We start from the raw sequence: 18,623 nt of genomic DNA on the forward strand, positions 1-18,623 counted from the left end.
GCCATTCCAAGCAGACAGATTAGAGAGTTGAATTAGCCATTCCAAGCAGACAGATTAGAGAGTTGAATTAGCCATTCCAAACAGACAGATTAGAGAGTTGAATTAGCCATTCCAAACAGACAGATTAGAGAGTTGAATTAGCCATTCCAAGCAGACAGATTAGAGAGTTGAATTACCCATTCTAAGCAGACAGATTAGAGAGTTGAAATAGCCATCCCTAGCAGACAGATTAGAGAGTTGAATTAGCCATTCCAAGCAGACAGATTAGAGAGTTGAATTAGCCATTCCAAGCAGACAGATTAGAGAGTTGAATTAGCCATTCCAAGCAGACAGATTAGAGAGTTGAAATAGCCATCCCTAGCAGACAGATTGGAGAGTTGAATTAGCCATTCCAAGCAGACAGATTAGAGAGTTGAAATAGCCATCCCTAGCAGACAGATTAGAGAGTTGAATTAGCCATTCCTAGCAGAGAGATTAGAGAGTTGAATTAGCCATTCCTAGCAGACAGATTAGAGAGTTGAATTAGCCATTCCTAGCAGACAGATTAGAGAGTTGAATTAGCCATTCCTAGCAGACAGATTAGAGAGTTGAATTAGCCATTCCTAGCAGAGAGATTAGAGAGTTGAATTAGCCATTCCTAGCAGACAGATTAGAGAGTTGAATTAGCCATTCCTAGCAGACAGATTAGAGAGTTGAATTAGCCATTCCTAGCAGAGAGATTAGAGAATTGAATTAGCCATTCCAAGCAGACAGATTAGAGAGTTGAATTAGCCATTCCTAGCAGACAGATTAGAGAGTTGAATTAGCCATTCCAAGCAGACAGATTAGAGAGTTGAATTAGCCATTCCTAGCAGACAGATTAGAGAGTTGAATTAGCTATTCCTAGCAGACTGATTAGAGAGTTGAATTAGCCATTCCAAGCAGACAGATTAGAGAGTTGAATTAGCCATTCCAAGCAGACAGATTAGAGAGTTGAATTAGCAGTCTGTATTTTCCTGAAACGAATCTATTTTTATCTGGACAAGATGTTCGAATTACTGGGGATTTGTTTTTATTATTTTTTTAATCTATTTTTTATTTTTGAGAATTTCTTTGAGCATTGTTTTCTATACAAATCTCTTCACAAGAACAAGTTGTTCCTTCCCCCCCCCCCCCCCCCCCCCCCCCCCTCCCCCCCCCCCTCTCTCTCCCCTTCCAGCCATTCCAAGCAGACAGATTAGAGAGTTGAAATAGCCATCCCTAGCAGACAGATTAGAGAGTTGAAATAGCCATCCCTAGCAGACAGATTAGAGAGTTGAATTAGCCATTCCCTAGCAGACAGATTAGAGAGTTGAAATAGCCGTCCCTAGCAGACAGATTAGAGAGTTGAATTAGCCATTCCCTAGCAGACAGATTAGAGAGTTGAATTAGCCATTCCAAGCAGACAGATTAGAGAGTTGAAATAGCCATCCCTAGCAGACAGATTAGAGAGTTGAATTAGCCATTCCAAGTAGACAGATTAGAGAGTTGAATTAGCTATTCCAAGCAGACAGATTAGAGAGTTGAAATAGCCATCCCTAGCAGACAGATTAGAGAGTTGAATTAGCCATCCCTAGCAGACAGATTAGAGAGTTGAATTAGCCATTCCTAGCAGAGAGATTAGAGAGTTGAATTAGCCATCCCTAGCAGACAGATTAGAGAGTTGAAATAGCCATCCCTAGCAGACAGATTAGAGAGTTGAATTAGCCATTCCTAGCAGACATTGTTTTTTTCTTTCTTTCTTTCCACTAAGAACGGATAGAACTTTTTGAAACATAAAAATAAAGTGACAAAGGATTAAAAAAAAGGGCGGAAAAAATGTGTGACTTTTAGTTTTTCCGGTGTTCTCTCTCAGAATTTAATGAGTTTTTGTTTGGGTTTTCAAATGCTAGGAACACAGTTGACACACAAATTCTTTCGCAGTTTGTAAGGACTAAGCAATGGTTCTGTGAACTGTAGAACTTGGTCTGAAGAACAACCACTCCTGGATTTCCAAAGGCGCCATCAGGGCTAAAAATCAGGAACTTTCCTATTAAATATTTCAACATACTGATTTCTCAAATTTCATCGGACTATCAAATCTCAACCGTTGAGAAGTTATGGTGAAACATACAAAGGTTCAAAAAATCTAAATTCGAAACGCTCGAGTTATGATACCTGATAATGATGATCAGACCAGACCAGACTAATATTGCAGATATACCTACAGACCTACCTTTAACCTATACTTAGAGGTTTATGATTGCATATTCCAATTTTGCTACATTGATGTATATCGCAAGAAAAACCCTGCGCCTACATTTCACGTAAAAAATCCAATTTTCACTCCTTGAGTAAACACACATTCATTAAATAAAAAATAAAAAAATCTCATGTTCAAAATGGCTCCTGAGGGAAAAATAACATATAATTTGAAAATAAATTAAGACCGAGGGAAAAAATCCTGAAATAATAATAATAAAAAAAAAAATATAATTTGAAAATAAATTAAGACCGAGGGAAAAAATCCTGAAATAAAAAAAAAACCGGGTAATTTTTTTGCGCGAGTGTAATTTCTAGCCCACAGGTAGGTAATATGCGTACCAATTTTATCAGGTATGGTTTACCTCGTTACAAAATAGGTAAATAGGTACGAAGTCACCTCACAAACAAGTCAAAAACTTTTATTTTATAAAGATGAAATACCTAATGATGTAATGGCATATGAGGAGAACCTAAAACATAGTAAAAATAAAATATGCAAACAGAAATGTCCATATTCTGGACGTTTTAAAATCCAAAATCATTAACGTTCGTATTTTTTGAACATCTCTCTTACTTTTTTTCCCCTAGCAGACAGATTACAAAGCTGAATTAGCCATTCCAACCAAACAGATTAGAGAGTTGAATTAGCCATTCTAAGCAGACAGATTAGAGAGTTGAATTAGCCATTCTAAGCGGACAGATTAGAGAGTTGAATTAGCCATTCCAAGCAGACAGATTAGAGAGTTGAATTAGCCATTCCTAGCAGACAGATTAGAGAGTTGAATTAGCCATTCCAAGCAGACAGATTAGAGAGTTGAATTAGCCATTCCTAGCAGACAGATTAGAGAGTTGAATTAGCCATTCCATTCCAGCCATTAGAATTAGAGAGAGAAGGAGAAGAGAAAGAGAGAGAGAGAGAGATGAAAGGAGAAGAGAAAGAGAGAGAGAGAGAGGTGGAAGAGAAGAGAAAGAGAGAGAGATGAAAGGAGAAGAGAAAGAGAGAGAGAGAGAGATGAAAGGAGAAGAGAAAGAGAGAGAGATGAAAGGAGAAGAGAAAGATAGAGAGAGAGAGATGGAAGGAGAAGAGAGAGAGAGAGAGAAAGAATAGAGAGCACTAATTGTTTTAATAAATTACTTTCAGAGTACCATGGCACATCATGGTCCCATTTAGAACATCCAGTCTTCCACTTATCGTCGCCATTCGGTCTAAATATAAAATAAAAAAACTTGAGCTTAACCATAAACATAATAGAGGTAGCATGGAGTGTAAAATATGCAAAGTGCTGTTACTCAAGCACCCATCTACATAAATTTCAGAGAGAGGAAGCAGAGTAAAAAACAAAAGTACATCTTCAAAGGCCATAAATTAAACACACAAAAAACTTAAAAGAGCATCAGCTTCGTATAAAACACAAATTATGTCCGTACAGGGTGCAACAAGTGACGGAGAAAGTAAAAATATATACAGGGTGAAGTTAAATTCGTTTGGTTAATTAAGCTGGGTCCACACTGTGCCAAAATTCACATAGGTAGTAAGAACGCAACTTCAGAACTTTAGACAGCTACCTATAGTAAAGAGGCATTCCGTTTGGAGGAATAGATAGATTCTTATTATCTAGTATCTACTTATTCTACTGTTTAAGATAGAACTAAATAGGGCCTATATCAAACTTGATAAAGAGGAATTTAAACATGATTGGTAAGTGGTAGGTGCTGTAGGTAGATGATATTAAATTTGGGTAAATCGGGAGCTAATTCAGCTAATTTTGTTGTAAAGTTCACACTGTAATTTCTACTTGTTAAAAAATATAAAAATAAAAAAAAAGCATAAAAGAAAGTTAGAGCACCGAGCTTTGTATATGTAAGTTTCTCTGTCACATACCACGAGAATGGGTATAGGTACCTATTTGTAATGGCGACACATACTCCTCCGACCTGAATGTGAATACCGGGTAACCTTTATCCACGAATATTTGTGATTGAGCCACGGCTGGTATAGAGAGTTCGTTCAGTAATAATATGTATTTTGGCGGTTTCGGCGGTGACCCACCCTGTCACGAAAGTTCAGAAAACAACCAAACAAAACTAGAGAGGAAGAGAGCGATAAAACAGAGAGAATAGGAGAGAGAGATATAATGTAGGTATAAAAAAATGGGAATTTCCACATAAATTATATGATAATATGCTTTTGAAATAATTTCTACTTGAATTCGCATTCTTCTGTGTGAATATGTGAAACTCGGCTGTATAGTGTCATTATAATACATATAACGTGGTCAAACTCAAATAAAAACCATTCCACATTATGTTTTCATGACTGTACGGTTATTGTTATCAAAAAATATGTTATTGTATATACTTAAACGTATTTGTTTTGTCAATGCACAATAACAGACAGAATAATTATTTTCCATTGTCCATTCTAACGAGTTATTAATTTAATTTTGAACTGATGGCGGTGGAGACCGCCAAATTCTCCTATCAAGTATGTACATACATATACATATAATCATGAAGGACAAATCTAAATTATAAGAGCGTTAAAGCCAAAAAAAAAGTGTCACGATTACCTATCAGGTAAATCTTGAAGTCCCCCAGCCAGACTACTCGCATCTATCTTCCTACAATACAAGTTATTATCTACCTATGTATCTATATCTCTCATCTGTGGAACCTACATGACGTACCTACATGCTTTTCTTCCCTTGGTCTAAAAGTATACATAGCATAGAATGTGTAGGTATGTACATAGGTACATTATATATTTCACATGAGATGTATTCGTCATTACGATGCGATGGCTTCTAGCCAATATCAATAATCATGTTGTTGCATGTTGCATCATAGCATACCCCTTCAACTATCCTGGCAATCCTGATTGATACTCCCTTACATAACGTAGAGGGAACGATAACAACAGACTCACCGGAGGTCTTATCGTCCTGAAATCCAAGAGAAGAGGAGGACAGGATAGCACAAAGCTCCGAGAACGAGCCTTATCTGTTCCGAGAACGAGCCTTATCTGTTTAGGATGAAGCTCGTCCCGGATGGAAATTGGCATTTTCAAGACTGACGTGCTATTAAGGTAGATAGGCTGGTGAACTTGCTTGTTTCAAGCACCATATTTGATTATCTCTCTCTCTCTCTAATCTTTCTCTCTCTCTCTCTCTTTCTCTTTCTCTTTCTCTCTCTCTCTTTCTGTTACTATACTTAATCTACATGATCAGCATAGTTCCTATACCCCTCTCAATCTTCCTAAATCTTCTCGGTGTTTACTACTTGCGTACTGAATTTTCAGGTATACAGTACTACTTTCCGTACTAAAGATGTACTACTTGCGTACTGGAAAAACCAGGTAGACTGAGAAAAAATACCTCTCAAAATTTGGTCCCACAGAAAAAAATCCCTTATTATATCCCACGAAATAATTCTAGAATGCGAAAAGAACTTGCGCAAAATATGATCAACTTCCTTGGAATGATAGGGTTAGGTAGAACGTGAAAAGAACTTTCAGAAATGATCAACTTTTTGTGTGTTATTGGGTTTAGTAGTATAGGGTTAGGAAACATAAATAAAGAGGACTTCTTAATTATTTGAGCAAAATTAGGAAAACAGGGGAATGTTTTTGTCCCACGTAAAAAAAAAAAATCCCTCAACCTTTTGAAAAATAAACAAAAAAGACCCAGTACGCAAGTTGGACATCTTTTTTTTCATTTTAGTACGCAACTTATAGAAGGTTAAAATTGAAATAGTACGCAAGTTACCTATACAGCCAATCTTCTACCCCAGTAATATAATGGCCTGGAGCAGAGGTATTCCTGCTAATTCAGGGAAAGAGAAATTATTCACTCGAATTCATACACATCAAGCGTTATCAGAGGATGCATTTCACAAAAAACAAAGGCCATATCTCTCAAGTCAAAAATATTTCCACCCTTTTACCTTTGAGTACGTCGTTTTGCTTAGCCAAGTGCGTGCGTTTTCGTTTTATGAATCTCTTCAGTGCCAGTCTAGTTACCTTGGAGCACGTCTGCCTTGTAAACGCTAGGTCGCGGGTTCGATTCCCCCCCGGTTCGAACATTATCCTAAACAGACAAGGTTATGTTCTCGGAATGGCTTTCTCCCAGTGGCGTAGCGTCCATGTAGGGCGTGTATGGCGGCCATACACTCGAAATTTCACTCCAATACCCTTAAATATTGACTTTAAATAAATAATTAATGTATTTCTATTAGATAAATAAAAATTATTATCCCTTAAAATGGTTAAAAATCCCTAAATCCCTTTTTATCCCATTCAGATCCGAAAAATATGCCAATCCATGAAGAAGCATGGATGATGGAAATTAGTGCCCTACACGCCCTACACTTGAATTTAGACCACGCTTCTCCTATCCTGTCTTCCTTCTCTCTTCGCTATTTGGATGAAGACCTTGGCAGTCACAGTTCCCTTTATCAAACCTCTGAAAAGTAAAACAAAAATATCTTCGGTATCTGGTGGAGATGTCTAAATTACCGAACTGCATTTCCACTCTCACATTATTATTGTACTGTTATGAATGTAGTGATAGTGATAGTGACTGTAGTGTAGTGATAGTGACTGTAGTGTAGTTTAGTGATAGTGATAGTGACTGTAGTGTAGTGTAGTGATAGTGACTGTAGTGTAGGTACTTTAAGGTCAGTATTCTAATTCTACAAATCTACATGCTCCTGAGGGAATTAAGCCTCCATCATCAAAGTTAAAGTTTGAAGAGAGAGAGAAAAAGGAGAAAGAGAGAGAGAGAGAAAGAACGGGAGGAGAATAGAAAGAGAGAGAGAGAGAGAGAGAGAAAGAACGGGAGGAGAATAGAAAGAGAGAGAGAGAGAGAGAGGGCAAGAGAAGGACTAAAGATGGACCAGGGGAGGAAGGGGGAGGAAGATGAAGGTTGGAAGGAAGGAAGATAATGGATGGAGGGAGACAATGTTACCTACACAAAGTTTACTTCCACAGGAGTTGTTGGGAATAGGAGGGAGTAGGCAGGTAGGTATATCCTACCCCATCCCAACTCATCATATCTGTGAAGGTATCTACGGACTGGAAATTTTCAAAGTGACTGAAAATGAGTTAAGGGTTACCATTACCTTGACTGCTTGGGGTAGTGATACATCCTTTGTTAGGGTTACTATTACCTTGATTGCCTGTTATAGTGTTATATCCTTTATTAGGGTTACCATTACCTTGACTGCTTGGGGTAGTGATACCGATTCCCGCCATAGTGCATGTAAGCAGAAACTCACTGCCCTCATGTCACATGAGCTCACGTGATGTAAGGACAGTGTGTTTCTACCTTCATTGCCTGTAAAATCATTTGCGTTGGTCAAACGTACCAGAGTGACTGGAGCGTGACTTGAACGGATAACGGATATTGTTGGGACTATAATAGTGTAATATAGTGGGACTAATAATACATAGTGTATATGGGGCACGGATAGTGGGACTAATAATACATGGTGTATATGGGGCACGGATAGTGGGACTAATATAGAAGTATATGGGGCTTTACTACGTGACAATACACCGACAGAGAGTATACGTACCCCAGAGCCGTATCCAGGATTTTGTCGAGGGGGGGGGGGGGGGGGCCGAACAGTGATGTACCGGGAAAGGGATGCTCCAAATTTTCGGAGTCTGTGGCCTTCAGTAAAAGAGAACAAGCTGGGCCCGTCCCTCCGGAATTTTTTTAGCCCGTAGTTTATTCGATCGTGATGATTAGAGAAAATCAGTACCTATGTACCTACCTAATTTGTTTAATATTCAGTTTATTATTATTCTTGATTTGATTTTTTGTTTTCTAATCTAACCTCGATTATATGAACTTTTATATGGAACACCGATTTTATGAACTACCCTTGGTCCCAATAAATTAGTTCATAAAATCGGGGTTCTACTGTATACCTACATAGGAGGGAGGGGGGTTAGGTCTGAAATGAGGGGGGTATAGGAGGGAGGGGAAGAGGAGTGGGGGGGTTGGAGAAGGACTGGATGGTAGGAAAAGGGGAGGGAAGGAGGAATAGTAGGAATTGGGGTGGACAAGATGGTAGGAAGAGTGTTAGGGGAGGGGCTAGTCTCAAGTGTGTATGTGGTGGGAGGGGAAGTGGCTCTTGGTTTGCATATACATAAGTATTATTTTATTATCTGTATTGAAGTACTTGAAACAAGTATAGTGTGGACTCGGCTCTTGATCTAACCATGGGATATATGTACCTACAGGGTGCGAGCCTTATTTAGGTACAAAAAAAGTACCTAGTTAAATATTAAATACCTATTTTAATTAGTTGAGTATATAATCCTCAATACTCGACAGTCATTACATCATAATCATAACTTTATTGAGCATAACTGTGTGTCGTCTACCTGATGGGAGTAGTATCTATGTAGGTACATATGACTTTTATTTATAAGCTGATAATAAACCGCAAAGTTTTGAACAACAATACCTATGTGAAAAACAGTTCTGGGTACGACAAATGGAAGAAAATAATATAATAGATTGCTGAAGACAATAAAAATAAGCAGAGTTTGTATAGAAATAAATGTTCTACGTCTGAAATGTGAAAGAAAATAAGTCATGAGAAGGAGAAGAGGAAGAAATCAGTTATCAGTTCAATAAAAAATAATAAAAACAAAAAGTTTTGTATGAAAATAGTGAAATATTGGGGAAAAAATAAGAGAGAAATAATACAAAACAAAAGAGAGAAGAAAAATCTGATGAAGAATGAAAATATCTTCTTCTGCTAAAGTTACGTACACACAAGACAAAAACAACAAAATTTTCAGTCTGTGAATTAAAAAAAAAATTCCAAGTTATTTTCGCTCTTGATAGGTTAAGGTCATCTTGTTGTTGTTCCTATGGCAATAGCTGATTGGTGTATTGATGATGCCAAAATAAAGTAAAACACGGAGTGGTAATATAATTTCTAGCTATAGGTATTGACTCAATTAAAATCTCCTAAGGATAAGGACTTGTGGTCTTACTCTTATTCTTTTGTTTTGAAGCAGATTGAACCCTTTGCGGACAGAATAATGTAGTGTTAAATAAATTAATGGAATAAGTTTCTATTAACCTGTTTTGATGGTACGTACACACACTTGGTAAAACAATTCAAACACTGATGATGGCGAAATGGCCATCTGAAACTCGGTAAAAAAAAAGAAAAAAAACTATATAATTCCAGTAGGTACCTAAATACATTTAGACTTCCTGGTATTTATAGTTGACCTATTTTGTAGACCCAGAAAAACATAAATTCCAGACCCGAAGCAATTAGAAATTTAGAAAGTTTTCTTATTTCTGGGTTCCGATATTTCAGCAACTTAAGCCATGTATCTTATACATAGTTTATCCAAGAAAACTTTGTAATGTTTTCTGTACCGGATGCACTATAAGAATTACAAGAAGTTTGTTTTATTGTTATTTTTATAGATATTTATTTATTTATTGACCTCGGATGATACTATTATTATTTATAATTATAATTAATACGAAAACAAATATAAATAATAATTATTATTTAAAAAAATATATATGTATTCTATCAAGTAGGTACCTACTTACCAATATTTTTCTTTTTACAGGTAGTTAGGTATTTGATGATTTTATTTATTTATTGCATAATAATTAATAAATAACACAAAAAGTTTTTCCAAAGTTCTTTTTTAGGACGATTTTGGGTCTGCGATCTCTATAACCGATTCCACATTCCTAATAATAACAGCTAGCAGAAGAGAAATGTTTTTTCCTTTTCCATGGAATCACCCTGTATCGGTACGTGTGATAAAAACATACCATCCAGTATATTTCAGAGAGGGGGAGGTATTACAATGCACGAGTGTACAAAAAATATATATTCCAACTTTATTCACTATTTTTTATCTCTTCTATCAATAAAGTTTTCCTGTGTTTTCGCATAAAATATAGAGATAGCTGCTTCTTTTTTATTTGGGAGAAAATTTAAATAGCTTTCACTTTCTTTATCGACCATGTTTTATCTAGGTAGGTTTAGATACCTATCTACGTTTGGTGAATATAGGGTTTATTGAGAGTAGCAGGTATGTGATACCAATACCAGAAACTACCATACTTCATGAATGTAGATAGATATTCACCTCTATTATAGGCCTGGCCTACAGTTTCATGTTGAAATTTATACTATATCATTGCATTGCAACATGTTTCTAGTCCCAGAATTTAGTCATATATGTAATTATCTAATTATTATGTGATGTTCACACCAGATTTTACTTTCTTCAAATAATATGTAGCATAGGTACTAGGTAGGTACCTTAGGGTAGGAAAATAGGTACATATTACCTACATATAAGTGTATACTCTTGATTGAAAAATAATTTCAGAGGAAAATGAAGACTTAGAAAAACTGTTGACTGTTGTAGAGGAGAGAAGGGAAGGGGGGAGAGGGTATTTTGCTCAAAATTCATTAGAAGTTTTTTTTTTTTTTTTTTGAAGTAAATTAATTCAAGAGAAAAAAGAAATGAATATTTATAAAAACGTCCAAAGTAATCGAAACTGGGAAGTTATTTTTTTATTTATTTAGCTTTTTTTTAATGGGAAAATTATCTGAATTTTGAAATGTTCGAAATTAACTTCTTGTTTCTTTTCTTTACTTTCTCCTATATTATAATTATTTATGAAAATATTTTGATACTTTAGATCAGTGTTTCTTAATTAGTTTGGCCCGCGGAACCCTTTTCAAAAGGTGAACATCTTTGCGGAACCCTGAACTTTCAAAAGTGTTTTTTGTAATTCCATTGTCAAACCATTAAAAACAGAGAGAGAGAGAGGGGGGGGAGAGAAAATCTGTATATAAAAAGTAAGTTTCACCTTTTTTTCATCTCTTTTCACCACCACTCTCTTTTTCTCTGTCATAAAAAAGAGAAAGAGAAAAAAAGAAGAAAGAGGATAGACTGAAACGGAAAGAGAGAGAGTAAGAGAGAGAGAGAGAATGCATCCCAGGGTGGGTGTACTGGGTGTGCTCCCTATTAAAAATGATAATTCTGGTAAGCTTAGGTTTAAGGTTAGGTTGGTATGTACGTGCTTCAATTTTAAGTACCTATCAGATCTGTTTTTATTTCCCCGACAAACATGTTTCCTTCCGTCTCCCAACTCTCTATTCTCTCTCTCTCTCTCTCTCTCTCTCTCTCTCTCTCTCCTCCTTCTTCAATACCCAACATAGGTATTTGTATACCCTTTATCTCCCCTCGGAGTGAGACGGATTTTTCCAGGAGGACCAAAGAGTTGAGAATTTTTTTGTGTGTGTAAAAAAATAAAAGAATAATAATATGATATTATTGTCGGTGGCTTTACCTACCTAGGTGCAGGTATACCGGGGAAATGGATTTTCTAAATGGTGTTGATTATCATTAACATATTTGTATACCTACCCTTTATCTCCCCTCGGAGTGAGATGGATTTTTCCAGGAGGACCAAAGAGTTGAGAATTTTTTTGTGTGTGTAAAAAATAAAAGAATAATATAATATGATATTATTGTCGGTGGCTTTACCTACCTAGGTGCAGGTATACCGGGGAAATGGATTTTCTAAATGGTGTTGATTATCATTTTAAATGTGAGTTTCGTGTTACCATTTCGGTTCTTGTACCTTTTTTTCCCTCTTCTTCTTTTTATCTTTACGAAAAAAGTGTAAATATGAACATTTTTTAAATGGAAAAAATCAGTAGCGGTTTCTCTGTAGGTTCAATGGTTCATTGAACCCCCAAGGAAAAAATCAAAAGAACGAAATTTAATAGTATTATATAATCTTCTTCTTTTTATCTTCACGAAAAAAGTGTAAATGGAATATGAACATTTTTTAAATGGAAAAAATATGCAGTAAAAGAAAAAAATCCAGTGTTAACATAACAGAAACGACCTTAGAAATAGGTACATAGGTAAAAAGAAGAACAAGAGTAAGAAGGACAATAACGAAAAAGAGAAGAACAGTGTAAACACAAAATGATAATTGGAATATTTTGGATTTCCCTCTGTTCCTCTTTTTGTTGTGATTCACAGGCAAAGACTAAAACAGTCCTTCAAATCAGAAGACGCTGAAAAATAATAAAAGGTAATTTGTAGGTAGGTACCTATTTTATGTAAAAGGAATCCGAACATGGCCTGGCCCCTAGATATAAAGAAAGTATATACTCACCATACGCAGCGCTAATCTAACGCAGGTCAGAGACGTGGTACCTATATCAAATACAATAGATAAAACACACAAAGTACTATTCCCTATTCCTAGCTACTAGGTAGCAATGTTGCCTCAAAAATCAGAAACTTTAGCAAAGAAGGCAAAATGTCTACTGACTCAACTGTTGACACTTGCAATTTTTCCTCGGAGGTAAAACGCGCCTAGAATTTCCCTCCACACAATATCTCACTTGTCAAACGTTCAATTCGCGAACTTTCTCTTCCTTTTCTCTCTCTCTCTCTGTTCTCTTTCTTTCTTTGCATTTTATATCTTTCTCTCGTATTTCTTTTCCTTTGAACCATAACGAGTGGCGTAGATGTAAAGGAGGTTTGGGAGATTGTATACTAAAGTCTCCGATCATCATAGGTTCTTCTTCTTCTTCTTCTTCTTCTTCTTCTTCTTCTTCTTCTTCTTCTTCTTCTTCTTCTTCTTCTTCTTCTTCTTCTTTTTTTTTCTTCTCCTCCTCTGTATTCTTAATATTCAATATCAATCTCATATTATTATGTTACCTTACAACTCCCGTTTGTGCAGATCTTTTTCCTCTTTCATCACGTTCCTCATGCTCATGAGGTAGTTAGTTGCATTGCAACTACATATTAACTAACTTATGTATACTTAATACCTACTTTCCGTGTCTTCAATCAAGTTATCTGTCAGCATCAGTATTAAAGCATTCTTTTATGACAGATCGTGGCACATCTTTATTTCCACTATATCCAGCAGTTCCTCAGTAATGTGTCCTATATGAGTTTGGATTTCCTCATCACTCCACGCCATCGGCACTGCATTATCATCGTATTATTACTTTCTTCCACGCGTCTCTCATCTTCTTTTCGAATAATATTGAATCTTCACAGGCGAGAATATTGTGAACAAAATATTCTGCTTTTATCCTGCAGGAAACGTCAAATAAATATATACACACGGAAACTTATTCACTCCCGCCAATGATTGCCTTCGAACAGAGACGGATTCCGAATCTGTTTTCCTTCAGTGGATTTCACCAATTGTCAGCCCCTGCAAGGCCTGTTAATCTAACAGCATGTTTTTTTTTTTTTTTTTTTTTAAAATTTTTTTTTTTTTTTTTTTTTTTTTTTTTTGTAAAATCTACATTTTTTGCATTTGATTTGAATTTGAGGCAAGAACGTGAATAGCATGTTTATTGAAACTGAAACAAGAGTTGTAGGTACCTACCTATACCTATGTATTATTTATGTTCCTAATATACAATATTTATTTTTTTCTCCATTGATAAAAAGTTCAACTTTGGCATAACTTTTCAAGGTAAAAGATCAAACTATACCCCAATGATCCAGGATCACCAAATCACCAAACAAAGTTTCTTCTTCGTTCTTTTTATGGCCCTTAACCCTTAACTGCAATGGTTTAATCTCTATTATTCTTCACACGAGCCTGAGTACTTAGCAGCAAGTGTCCTGATGGTTATCCTTCCAGATACATAGATACCAAACACAACATTGAGGAGAAGAAGAAAATGTCAGCTTGACTGGTTTCATCTTTTATGTTGTGTCTTTTGGTATGTAGATACCTCACTGGCGGAGCAGTTTGAAAAGTAAGGTACATAGATACTTCAAATTGTTTCTCAAACCACAAAATGATAAACCCTAACATCCAAATAATCCTCTCCCCCAAACGCCTCCTCTTGTTGGACACATTGGTGGATATATTTTACGAAAAGATTTTCTTTATTCATCAATCTAAATGTACACATCCACTGGCAAATATTTGTCAAGGTCTTAAAGTAGATATAAAATTGCCCAGAAATGAAAATAACCATCGCTATATTCGTTATCAAAGGAAGAGAGGAGATGAAACAATGTACATATAACAACGATGATAATATATATAAAATACATATAGTAATCATACAGGTAGGTATAAATATAATGTAGATGGCTACAGCTACATATATACCTACTGTGTGAAATGGAAGAAACAAAATTGCAATATCTACCTAGGTAGATACATCAAGAGAGAGCTTGGAACTCATTTCTATCCTCAGCCCTCCTTATGGCAAGAGATGTGATATAGAGGGAACTATATATGTATACCAACTCAACGGAAGAGGACAAGAGAGGAAGAACGACCAAACCTAATATTACCTATATATCTTCTCTTAAGAATAAAGCTCGCCCCGGGCGCGAGAATCGAACCCGCGACCTAGCGCTTACAGGACACCTTGTATATCAAGGAATTTTTTTATAATTCCATTGTCAAACCATTAAAAACAGAGAGAGAGAGAGAGAGGGGGGGGAGAGAGAATATCTGTATAATATAAAAATCTGGTGTGAACATCACACGACTTTCCTTATCCTATTGAATGATGCTTATTTTTATGTTCTATAGTAAACAGAATCATTTAACATATTATGTACATAGGTACCTACGATTTAAAACAATAATAAGGCCGGGTTCCACAAAGTTAGTTTAAATTAAACTCCGTTTAGGTTTTTATCTTGGTTCAAGCAATCTAGGTAATTGGCTGAAAACTTTGAAATTTTTAAAAATCAACCAAGCACATTGATTAAACCTTCAATCGAGTTTAAAATCACTTTGTGGCCCCCGGCTTCAATTATTGTTTTGAGAATTTATTTTGTCACAGGATTCACAGGACAAAGAATCATTAGTAGAAGAACAACAGTGGCAAAAGAACAGACCCAGATTGCATCGATACAGAGAAAAGTAAAAAATAGCTAGTGTTTTAAATGTTTCAATTTTAATTTATTATCTTGATTAGAGGTTTTATCCTGTCTTCGACTTAATATTACCTTGACTGGCCGGGGTAGTGTTAAATCCTTACTTAGGCTTACTAAATACTACCTCGATTGCCTGGGGTAGTGATATATCCTTTATTAGACTGACTATTACCTTGACTATCTGGGGTAGTGTTAATATATCCCTTATTAGGATTACTATTACCTTGATTGCCTGTTATAGTGTCATATCCATTATTAGGCTTACTATTACCTTGATTGCCTGTTATAGTGTTATATCCTTTATTAGGCTGACCATTACCTTGATTGCCTGTTATAGTGTTAAATAATTTATTAGGGTTACTATTACCTTGATTGCCTGTTAGAGTGTTATATCCTTTATTAGGGTTACCATTACCTTGACTGCTTGGGGTAGTGATATATCCTTTATTAGGGTTACTATTACCTTGATTGCCTGTTATAGTGTTATATCCTTTATTAGGGTTACCATTACCTTGACTGCTTGGGATAGTGTTAAATAATTTATTAGGCTTACTATTACCTTGATTGACTGTTATAGTGTTAAATCCATTATTATTAGGCTTACCATTACCTTGATTGCCTCTTAGAGTGTTATATCCATTATTAGGCTTACTATTACCTTGATTGCCTGTTATAGTGTTATATCCTTTATTAGGCTGACCATTACCTTGATTGCCTATTATAGTGTTAAATAATTTATTAGGCTTACTATTACCTTGATTGACTGTTATAGTGTTAAATCCATTATTATTAGGCTTACCATTACCTTGATTGCCTCTTAGAGTGTTATATCCATTATTAGGCTTACTATTACCTTGATTGCCTGTTATAGTGTTATATCCTTTATTAGGCTGACCATTACCTTGATTGCCTATTATAGTGTTAAATAATTTATTAGGGTTTCTATTACCTTGATTGCCTGTTAGAGTGTTATATCCTTTATAAGGGTTACCATTACCTTGACTGCTTGGGGTAGTGATATATCCTTTATTAGGCTTACTATTACCTTGATTGCCTGGGATAGCGTTATATCCCATCTTCGACTTTATACTATTATCTCGACGGCCTGGGGTAAAGTTGTAACTGTTCTTTGGATTATTATTTATTTGAGAATAGTATTTTTTCTTTGGGGCATTATTTTCTTCATTTCTTTCTTCATTTCTTGAGGTAGAGTTATACACTTTTTTTGCCCTATTTCGTTCTTGGGCTAGTAACATTGTATCCTTTCTTGAGTTTATTAGAACTATTATATTTTGTCTTTGCTTGATTTTTCGATTTTTAGATCTGATTCTTTGTGCACGTGATCGATTTTTTCGTTTAAAACCCACAACCGTTTTGTCAAGTGTTTGGTCATTAATAACACATTCACTCTTATTGAGGAGTTTTACATTTTTATAAATGTCATAGGATGTCAGAGCATTTTCGAATACAATGTAGCAATCCACATTCAATTTTTTAGCAACAAGACCCAACTTGAAACTTTTCAAGGAATAGTTCTTCTTACCAAGTGATCCAAGATTTTTCACGTTTGAAATGTATTTCCGAAAGCGTTGTTTGAATATTGTACTATATCTGTGAGTAACAATAATGGCTGCATAGCGAACACTTATATCAGAGGAGGATTGTCGAGCTGACACTTGTGTGAAAGTGAGAAATGGAACCACACTTAGTATAAGATGAAGCACCTTCATGTTTTACAACTGATACAAAATGAAACCAGAAACTGAACATATCGAGTAATTATACATCTAGCCTAAGTTACCTATGAGTTATCAGTGACTATGAGTCATGAGCTCATCAAATATTTTATGGTGTAATTTTATTAGAATCAGTTATGTGTCGTGATATTTTTCAGAGGAGACGCTATGAACTTATATACATACAGTATCTATAATATAGATAGATTTATATTGACGGCTCGAAGAATACCCTTGCAACTGAGGAAAAGATTCGCGAAATGCTTTATGGGTCAGAGACATGGACACTAAGAAAGAAAGAAGAAAACTATCTAGAAAGCTTCGAAATGTGGTTATGGATTATGGAGAAGAATGGAGAACATCAAATGGTCGGACAAAATAAGGAATGAGGAAGTGTTGAGAAGAGTGGATGAAGAATGAACTATATAATGAAGACAATAAAGAAGAGAAAAGCAAGCTGGGTCGGACACATCCTAAGAAGAGATTGTATTCAAAGAAAAATCATGGAGATAAAATTCGAAGGGAGTAAATCAAGAGGAAGAAGGAAGTTTGGTATGCTGACAGATATCTTAAGAGGAAGGACTTATGAACAAATGAAGAATGATGCCCAAGACCGAGAAAGCTGGAGAAGGTTCTGCTGAAACCTGTCATGTGACAGATCTACTCTTATAATTATTTATGTATGTGCCTATCTGCTGGTGGTCTTAGAATCCAGGTTTTGAATAATGACCTTTGGTAACTCGTATTGTTTGGTAACTCGTATTGTTTGGTAACTCGTATGTAGGTAGGAACGTGAGAAGAACCGTGGAGAGGAAGGGAAGTGGTGTTTCACTATAGGTGAAAGGAAGTGGTGTTTCACTATAGGTGAAGGGAAGTGGTGTTTCACTATAGGTGAAGGGAAATGGTGTTTCACTATAGGTGAAGGGAAGTGGTGTTTCACTATAGGTGAAGGGAAGTGGTATTTCACTATAGGTGAAGGGAAGTGGTGTTTCACTATAGGTGAAGGGAAGTGGTGTTTCACTATAGGTGAAGGGAAGTGGTGTTTCACTATAGGTTCCATGGGGAAGGCGTCACTGATTAGAATACTCAGTTCTAACTTCTAGTGTTCTAGGTACTCTTTTATTATTATATGTATTACCTACCATTGCTTTTATATGATGGTTTCATATTATTCGCCAGCGCCTGCAATTTCACCATCATCAATTTCATTTTTATTTTTAGGTATGTCTTTTTTTTATTATCTACCTATTAATTAGTGTAAAAAAAAACTACAAGTAAAATACCTACTCCTAATAAATGATAACACTTTCTATTTCATCTTGTACCAGTATGGGCTCTTCTGTTAATGTCCTACGTCGCCCCTTGGGATCACAGAACATCAAGTGAAGTAAATATCTCTAAGAGAAGAGCGCCACCCTGTAAATGAAGAATGGATAGCTGAGTACGCAACTATGAGGAGAATAGGGAGGAGAAGAAATGGATGAAGGAAAGAAAGTGACAGAGGAGACAATGGGATGAGGGAAGAAATTGTTCAAAGAGAAGACGAGGAGGAAGACAGAGACGCAGTGAGAATAATAAAACATATTATCTTCCTCTTGTAAATCCCTCTTGAGGGAACTTGTGAGTCTCTCAATGTGTTTGATGAACTGGCGAATAAAAAAAAGTAG

General features: G+C 35.8%; 1 protein-coding gene across 1 annotated transcript; it reads right to left on the minus strand.

The window, feature by feature from the left end:
• Positions 1 to 7,363: 7,363 nt before the first annotated feature.
• Positions 7,364 to 16,983, minus strand: LOC113470188 (circumsporozoite protein-like). The gene is made up of 2 exons (XM_026828432.1): positions 16,212 to 16,983; positions 7,364 to 7,470 (listed from the first exon to the last, which is right to left on the minus strand). The coding sequence occupies exons 1-2, from the start codon at positions 16,948 to 16,950 to the stop codon at positions 7,364 to 7,366; spliced, it is 846 nt and encodes a 281-aa protein (XP_026684233.1). The 5' UTR covers positions 16,951 to 16,983.
• Positions 16,984 to 18,623: the final 1,640 nt, after the last annotated feature.

The sequence above is a fragment of the Diaphorina citri genome, unplaced genomic scaffold (assembly GCF_000475195.1).
Source record: "Diaphorina citri unplaced genomic scaffold, Diaci psyllid genome assembly version 1.1 scaffold1430, whole genome shotgun sequence".
In the NCBI taxonomy this organism is placed as follows: domain Eukaryota; kingdom Metazoa; phylum Arthropoda; class Insecta; order Hemiptera; family Psyllidae; genus Diaphorina; species Diaphorina citri.